General features: G+C 39.5%; 1 protein-coding gene across 2 annotated transcripts in view; it reads left to right on the top strand.

The window, feature by feature from the left end:
• The first annotated feature begins 8,683 nt into the window (after positions 1–8,683).
• LOC147901908 (peroxisome biogenesis factor 10-like) overlaps positions 8,684–9,474 on the top strand; it is a 42,467-nt gene continuing 41,676 nt past the window's right edge. For both annotated transcript variants that reach the window (XM_087374555.1, XM_087374556.1), the window contains exons 1-2: positions 8,684–8,913; positions 9,434–9,465. In XM_087374555.1, coding sequence (XP_087230681.1) covers positions 8,736–8,913; positions 9,434–9,465 — 210 coding nt within the window. In that variant the 5' untranslated portion in view covers positions 8,684–8,735. The remainder of the gene's footprint in view (positions 8,914–9,433; positions 9,466–9,474) is intronic.

Below are 9,474 nucleotides of genomic sequence, written 5' to 3'. Positions count from 1 at the left end.
ACCTTGTTTAGAACAAGGAAAATACCCATGGACCACTATACTATCACTCCTTTATTGCCTACAGAGAAGGAAACTCTTCAATAGACTCTTAATGATCATGGGGTACTATTGATCTTTCAATGTAATGGACATGTCGTTATTTTATCATTTATCTTGAGTATACTGGAATTTCATTGGATACTGACTTATGAATATTATGGAAAAATTCCCATTTAATTTCATTATATTCATTCACATTTAGGATGTTCTTGGCATATTTGATGTGTACATACATTTAATAGTGATACTGATAAGTGGAAAGTCCCAATAGGAGATCAAAGAAAGGTATGAGTATATTGAGGTTATATTTGGATTTTTTGATCTTGGGAATTCCCTTGGACGTGGTTGGAATACCCAAATTTATGGTTTACTTGAGATTCCCACTTATTACTTGGATTTCAGTAACATTTTATATGCCTTTCTTCATATCTTTAATTGCCCACCTTTGATTACTATTGAATAGTAAAATGCCAAGATTTGATTATGCTAATCTAGATCGAGTGACACGGATAACAACTGTGTGCTGGCATTGAAGCGTGCAGTCCCACAATTCATAATGTACATGTTCTAATGTGCTATGTTTGTGGATGGATGCAGGCGAGTCGACATAGCTCTCCATTAGGTTTGCATTAGAAAATCTAAGGCATGAAGACACGGTGTTGGCAACTTCGAGGAGCACTCTACAGCGGATTTTCTCCAAGTATGCTAAATAAGATTGAACTCTCTATTGGAGACTAATCATCATTATCATTGTACTTGCTGAAATGTACTGATATAAATGTGAGTATAATATTTGACCATCACTTTGACACCTTGTTAAGAGGAATGGTATGATATGGATTATTCTCACTTATGCAGTATTGAGAAGTTGGTTATTAATGGACTACTCTCACTAAGTGTTTGAAAAGGGCAATAGTAGATGTTTGCAATTTGTTTACTATGACATTGAAAACTGGTCCAGTAGTATAGTAGGATAGATGTGTGATAGGAAAAACACACACTAGTATATCCATTGTAAGATAAGAAAAATCTTACGAGACTGATGCCTATACTTGGATTGACTTGTTTTGGATGATTGAAGTTTCAGGCCTGATTGTGGCACGACTCACGAGGATTATGGGACCACCAACCCATTTCCTTAATTGCTGCTACGTCGTGATGCTTGGAGAAAAATCAATTTATCGGATGCATCCATTGCCCATGATATGGAAGATTTACAAGGAGATGCTATTCCTCTTCACATATTTGATATACACAAGAAGCCTCCATATGGCAAAGGTAATCTATCTAGAAGCTCAAAGTGCTAATTATCATTAGAAGCATGTTACTTTGATACTTCGGGCTGATACCCTTGACCAATTGGTCGAGCGCCTTTCACTTGATACACTCTATGAATGTCCCCGATCTACTAGTCTAAGGACTCTTCCATGACTATGGAAATTTGACCACCCTCCACCGACTGGTTAGAGAGGATTGACACTTTTACCTACTTTTCACTTATTGGTTAGAGAGGATTGAGACACTAGTATATTTAAGTTTAAGCTTATGACTCGATCTAGGGCAGTAGTCCAACCCAATCCATTGCGATGGGCGGACTGTTGCCCTCACTTGGATTGTGATCTGCGAGAATGTGGTTGGTTTGAAACTTTCCACACACACACACATCCCTTTGGGGACCCTTGTGTGCTTCAGGCTTGTCAACATACTGATGGCCCATGAAGATAGGGAATCATACTGAAACATTTCATAAAGAACATAATGTTCCAATTATGCACAGGCTCTTCCTGGGGAGGTTATTGCATCCTCTAGAACTTGACAAGGCCTTTTATTATTGTTTTCTCCATAATGCTTTTTACTATCGAATATAGATAGAGTTTGGAGCACTACTTAGAGCCTAGGAGGTCTTCTATTTACTACTTGGGTTACTTAAAGAATATAATGGGAACTTTTTAGAATGCCCTCCTATTATTTACATTGAGAATTATCTATGTTCACTTGAAGTGATGGCGCATGTTAGTTACTTTACATTGGTTCGAATTATGAGTGGTCGACCCAATATATCCCTTGGACCACCACTTGGACCCAAGATATCTCTTGGACCATAACTAACTAAGTTGACACTTATTAGACTTGGACCACTAAGTCCATTTACTTAGTCAAATGATGAACTTAGAATGATTTTCTCACCTTACAAAGCATTTATGGCCCTTCTATTGGAGATAATGGGCAACTGAGTATGATGAGGGACCTATGGATTCAGAAGGATATACCGATAGTCTAATTGGAATTTGGGATTTATATATTAATGGCATCAATACAATACCCTCCCTGCCACTATGATAAGAAAGTAGACAGTGAGGTGGAAGGAATCCCATGGAGGGGATTTAATGAACGATTGCTCATAAAAGTCAATACGTGCAATAACCCAATAAGTAATTGAGTGACTGCTCGAGTTAGAGGTTATCTAATCTATATATCCAATGGGCACATGATATGTGTGTAAAGGTGAAGACTTTACATCCCCAAGGTTGTATGCCCACTAGATACAACAATGACTATGGGAGGGGCTTGGACCACACCCATGAGGAAATGGCAGGAATGGACTTTTAATGCAAAGGGAGTATGCAAACTCCTGACAAGATAAGGAATCCCCAATCATCGGGAATGTTTACAAGCCCATTGGAATAGGGGATGGTGAGCTCTCCACCACCTCCTTCCACCACTATGGAGGTGACTAATTTCCTATGAGCTGGCCCGAGAGACGGGACCATGGACAAACGACATTCCAGGTTCTTTTTTGATTTTTGTAATTCGACTTGAGTATACTCTCTATTCTGAACTATTCCAACTACCCTTTCGCTGCTCCTCTACTCCACCAGGGATAGATTAAGAGACCATGAGTCAATCCAAGTATATGTCGAGATTATCTCCTTTGGGCATAAATGTCCCGAACCTACATTTCTAGTGCTATTTGTCATGTATACGTAGTGTTAGTTCTATGGAGACCTTCTTCTGAGGGCCGAGGCTCTAGGGTAGATTTTGGTTGATCAGCAAAGTCTACACAGTCAAAACCATTCAGAGATTTGATGAATGAAGGGATACTACATAGTCACTTGCCCAGACCGGTCGATCTAGCTAGTTATAACTATATGGGCGTATATCTTATGATATATGAGTCTTCTACAGACTGCGGCCTTATAGCTTACGAAAAATCTCTAGTTCCATGCATATCTTCACGATGTTCTGCTCTACCGAAAACTATAAGATCTCTCTTTTGCCAAAAATCCACAAAAGGCTCACTACCAAATGACGCTGTAGCTTGCCATGCTATAGATCATCTTCCCTCAAGTCGCTTACTCGTTTAGTGACTCTCCCACCATGCATCTATTAGCTGGTTGGAACTATTCAGGTTGATTATAGAAGGAGCTATGAACATCTCTACGGTTCATGAATTCTTGGTTCACCTTTTTTCTTAGAGGTCTTTCAACCTATTTACATGCTTCAACCCTATTCACCTGTTGGAAATCCTTCACGGAGTAATGATAAGTCTAATAGAAAGAGCCTTTGAGATTTCCAGCCAGAGATGCCAAAGTGGCAACGTGCAAGGAATAGCCATGCTGAAGGAACAGCCATAGAGGGTGGTTCTCTTTAAAGTTAAAAGGTGTTCAACCATCTTGGACTCCCTGAACTATAGCCATGACCACACGTAAATAATATAGGATCTACGCAATGAAATAGCTAGTCTACTCTATGAATATTCAGTTTACATACCTTTCTAGTGAATGGCGAACCGTTACCCAGATGGCTAAAAGATGGTGAATACCCACATCCGAGATCTGGTTGCCAAAGTGTGTGACAACGTCCCACACTGTTCTGCATAGAGCGGCTCCAAAGACGGCTGGGATAGTGATATTCACTTCAGCATTGAGGCTTCTTCTTCACGTGAAGAAAGTCATCAAGATAGGCTAATTTATATTCTAATTCCTTGATTGAGGAGTTTAGTTTGTTGAGATCCATGTATGCAACTCCCTCCATGAATGCCAGACACACCATGACTATGTCCTGGTAGCTTCACTATTCTAGTAATTGTGGAAGAAACAAAGTTATAGTCCTAGATTAAGACCCTCTAAGTTTGCGGCTCCCTTATTCCCTTGCGGCATATGACTATGTTCTACATTTAGTCATAGATAGATTGAGAAGATTTTCTACATTTGGCCTTGTGACACTTAAGCCTAGAAACCCTAAACAAACTAGATATACATTTTAATGGAGATTGACACTCGACATTGGAGGTCAAACTCCGTGTCATGACCATATACTTTTGTTTGCTTTGAAAGCTTGTACTTATTGGTTAGAAAAACCACTTTCCATTAGCAGACTACTTTATAACCTTCTATTGTACCTCTAGATAGATATTCTAAAACCTTCTACTGTACTATAAATAAGCACGCGAGCTTAATTCGCAGGTTGTGGAGCTTAGGATGAAGTTTAAAGTTGTCCTTTACTTTGAAGTTTACTAGGACTTTACTCTACTATTCATGGAAAAAGAAAAGAAAATGAGAGAATTTCCATGAGAATAGTTATTAAATTTCTTATTAAGTGTGGATTATTTTAAGAGGATTAAAGGAAGCTTGTGACCTAAAGAGGAGATTCTTATTGGAATCTAATTAAGTGTCTTATACTCGGAAGGATTTCTTTCATGACTTGGTATTTCAAGTAGAGTAGATACTAGATAAAGTCTAATGGCCCAACAAAAGAAAATTTCATTGTTTGCATTTCGAGACCATAGCTTGCTTCCATGGATTGAATTAAATTCATTTCATGGATATATGTCAGAATATATTCATTTACATACTTGAGCAATGCCCAATGTATGGGGGAATGCCCTCACATAAGAGAGGGATTCAGTTATAGACTCTTTTCCCTTGGAAAGAATGATTCATGACCATGATTGTGTAAATGGTAATTGCCAACATTGGATAGAGACATTGGCATTGAAATTCATGACCTTGTTTAGAACAAGGAAAATACCCATGGACCACTATACTATCACTACTTTACTCCCTACAAAGAAGGAAACTCTTTAGTAGACTCTTAATGATCATGGGGTATTATTGATCTTTCAAAGTAATGGACATGTCGTTAAGTATACTAGAATTTCATTGGATACTGACTTATGAATATTATGGGGAAATTCCTATTTAATTTCATTATATTCATTCACATTTAGGATGTTCTTGGCATATTTGATGTGTACATACATTTAATAGTGATACTGATAAGTGGAAAGTGCCAACAGGAGATCGAAGAAAGGTATTAGTATATTGAGGTTATATTTGGATTTTTTGACCTTGGGAATTCTCTTGGACTTGGTTGGAATACCCAAATTTATGGTTTACTTGAGATTCCCAGTTATTACTTGGATTTCACTATTATTTTATATGCATTTCTTCATATCTTTAATTCCCCACCTCTGATTACTATTGAATAGTAAAATGCCAAGATTTGATTATGCTAGATCGAGTGACACGGATAACAACTGTGTGCCGGCATTGAAGCGTGCAGTCCCACAATTCATAATGTACATGTTCTAATGTGCTATGTTTGTGGATGGATGTAGGCGAGTCGGCATACCTGTCCATCATGTTTGCATTAGAAAATCTAAGGCATGAAGACACGGTGTTGGTGGCAACTTCGAGGAGCACTCTACAACGGAATTTCTCCAAGTACTGCTAAATAAGATTGAACTCTCTATTGGAGACTAATCATCAATATTGTTGTACTTTCTTAAATGTACTGGTATAAATGTGAGTATAATATTTGACTATCACTTTGACACCTTGTTAAGAGGAATGGTATGATATGGATTATTCTCACTTATGCGGTATTGAGAAGTTGGTTATTAACGGACTACTCTCGCTAGGTGTTTGAAAAGGGCAAGAGTAGGTGTTTGCAATTTGTTTACTATGACATTGAAAACTGGTCCAATAGTATAGTAGGATAGATGTCTGATAGGAAACACACACACACACACCATACACACACATAGAGCAACATCTACTTATGATCTCATGTGATGATCAACTCATCCGCATAAATGACAACCACAACATACGTTCCAACGAGCTTAGTAACATACACTTTAGCATGAGAAGTACTTTTCCAATAGACATTAAAATTTTATCTATTCATTGCTACCATGCCCTTGAGGCCTGTTTCAGCCTGTACAATGCCTTATGCTTGCAAATCGTGTTCTCTGAATTAGGCACCTCAAAACCTAGTGGTTGAGACAAGTATACCTCCTCCTTGAGGTGCTCGTTCAAGAACGCTGATTTTGCATCCATTGAAAGATCTGCCACTTCGTATGAGTGGTTGAGTCCTCCTTGAGTGAACGTTCAAGAACGGTTTTTTTGCTCTAATAGCAAGGATGACTACTTTTCAGGTAGTACTATCCCTGGCTACTCATACAAAGTGTTAGAATCATACGCAGTAAGAGTCTGTTGACACTTTGTATGAGTAGCCAAGGCTAATACTACTCTTTATGAGTCTAACACTTTGTATGAGTAGCCAAGGCTAGTCATCGTAAGTGCTATTGGAGGAAGCGTTTCCTCAAATCAAAGCCTTCAACCTGTGAGTGGCCTTGCACAATAAGTTGAGCCTTGTCCTTTTCCAAAGATCCATCATAGTTGTACTTGGCATTCCATACCCATTTAGTGCCAATAATTTTCCTTTCCATGGGCCTATCAACCAAGTCCCAAGTTTAGTTTTTGGTTTTCCCGTCATGAAACATTTTTATTGAAGAGCTAGGATTGGCTTTCTACCAACCCTAGCCATTAACAAGTAAACAAAATCGGCAAAGTAGCTTCTCCTAGCAAACGGTCAAGGGGGGGGGACCTTTTAGAGAATCCCACATATATCCACAAGATTATGATAGTAAAAGAATGGCAATCGGTAATGAAACTTCTCGTAAGGGGGGACCTTTCCAAGGATCCCTTTGGAATCCACCAAAGATTCACGAATACTTGAATCTAGTGTTAGAGTTACCTCAAATGTCCATCTCTATATTCGAGTGTCCAATGTTGTAAGGCCCACATATGAGAAGAAGCCATGATGCACACTATTTATTGGGAGGGTCCTAGTCTAGACATTGAAAGGGATCCTAGTTTGTAGACCAGATAATTATGAGATGGCCTATGGACTTGACAATTAGTCGAGTGGGATAGAGCTCTGATACAAAGAAAATAAATGGTACGCAACAGAAGATAACAACAAAACGCAAGTACACAATAGAAAATGGGAGAGATTAAAATTTTAGATATACCAAAATTGTTGATACAACTGATGGTTGTGCTATCCGACCGTGCACTCTCAAAAGAGAGATTTGATGGTGATCTGGACAAATGCTAGTTGGAGGACTATTGAGATACACGATTTTTCAAGACAAGAGGGACTATTGTTATATAATGCACCGTGTGGGTTTGATCGATTGGCCAACTACAGAGCCTTTAGAAGTCATATTGTCAAGCCCACCCAAAGCCCAAGGGTTGCCACCCCCCAAACCCCCCCACTTCTTAGAGGAGCATGGGTGTTTTTTTTTTTGGGATAAGGATGTACCTCTTGGAAAGTTTAAAGAGTAGCACACGATAGTGGAGAATAAAAGTAAGCTAAAGGTGAAAAAGCTCTGGACAGACAGAGGAGGCGAGTTTGTCTCAAAGAAGTTTGATAGGTACCTGAAGGAGAATGGCGTTCAATGCCAACTCACATTACACATACACCTCAACAAAGTGCTGTTGTGGAATGTCGCAACAAAACTATCATGGAGATGGCATAGTGCATACCACAAGGGAAAGAATGGCCTAAAAGTCCTTTTTGGCCGAGGTGGTCAACACTATAGTCTATCTTCTCAACTGGATTTACGCAAAGGCTCTAAGAAGCAAGACACCATTGGTGGCTTGCTTAGGTAAATGTTAATCGATGACATTACAAACAATGATTAAAAATGACCGACTCATGGCCGCTTGAATGAAAGCCCAATGAATAAAAGAGACCTATGCTCGTGGTGCATCTTTTTTGGACCATAAATTCAATATATTAATCCAGCGACATACGGATCAAGCCTGCTCATCGTAAATAGATGCTCGCCACGTGTCATCCCGATGCCGCCTTCTCGAGCTGTTGTCTCTTCTCCGATTGTCGACGGTCTGTGGTCGAAAACTAGCGAAGTTGGATCCCGACCTTCTTGGGACTCTCTTGAAGATGATTCCCTACGAACAACGTGCAGACGTATCCATTAGATCTTGGAATCGCAGATGTGCACCACGTGTCACGCTATCGCCACCTCCCCGAGCTATTGACGGCTGAGAATCCGCACTTTTTTTTTTTTGGGCGTTGTGCTGAAATTGAAAGTGCATAGAGGACCAGCACATACACACTGGAGAAACTCGTAAAACTGGCCCGACCAATTCCTCTGGGGAATGGCGTCCCGAAGACGATTCCCTGCTGTGAATGTGAAAAACGGGGCAACCCACGGCACCATAGCTGCACTTGCATGTTTTCTGTAAAACAAGTTTAGGGTTGCCCCTTTGTATGAGCAAATCGGACCGACATCTTGAAATCCTTCACCATCTTGAAATCCTTCACGATTTTTTTCATCAATCATCTCCTTGATTTATAGACCACTCAGCTGGTGTTAGCTTATGCTATGTAAATCTAAAGCCCGGAGCACAGTTGCAATTCATCTTCTTGCCTGTCTTGTTACCATGAGGCGATTTCCTAGAGCAAGCCAGCCTGAAGTTATGCGCGCGGCAGAGAAAGACGAACATTACGCCTCCCATCTCTGCGATGCTTGCTATGAAGCTTTTCGGCATGCTTTCGGTAAGTACCATCATGATACGTAAAATCGGAATAATTAATGTTTTCGATTCAAGATAAGAGGCCACTTATCGATGCGCCTTTCACATTTAAAAACGTGTGCAATTACGCCTCCCATCTCTGCGATGCTTGCTATGAAGCTTTTCTGCATGCTTTCGGTAAGTACCATCATGATACGTAAAATCGGAATAATTAATGTTTTCGATTCAAGATAAGAGGCCACTTATCGATGCGCCTTTCACATTTAAAAACGCGTGCAATACAATTGCAAATTTTTAGTGAACTATCTTTAGGTGACTGAATTATGACTTGTAGAAAGTTCTCATTGTTATTGCATCTCTTACAAAATTACTGTTAGAGCAGCTCAGAATTTGTTGTTTTTAGAATTCAACGTGCTGCACCTACGGGACAGTGACATGGATTTGGTAGATGATAAAATTGGATTTTGGGCTGCATGAATAATGTGATGTGCATTTATGTTGTTGCGTCTGTAGCTCTTTTTCATTTTGTATTTTTTATGCAGGAACAAGATTGGCTATGGCCTATGAGAATGAGGTATTGATA

This window comes from Dipteris shenzhenensis, chromosome 5, assembly GCF_047967505.1.
Source record: "Dipteris shenzhenensis isolate YYH24624 ecotype China chromosome 5, Dip_SZ_1.0, whole genome shotgun sequence".
In the NCBI taxonomy this organism is placed as follows: Eukaryota; Viridiplantae; Streptophyta; class Polypodiopsida; order Gleicheniales; family Dipteridaceae; genus Dipteris; species Dipteris shenzhenensis.
Note: the sequence above shows the minus strand (reverse complement) of the source record. Positions and strands in the feature narration are given on the sequence as shown.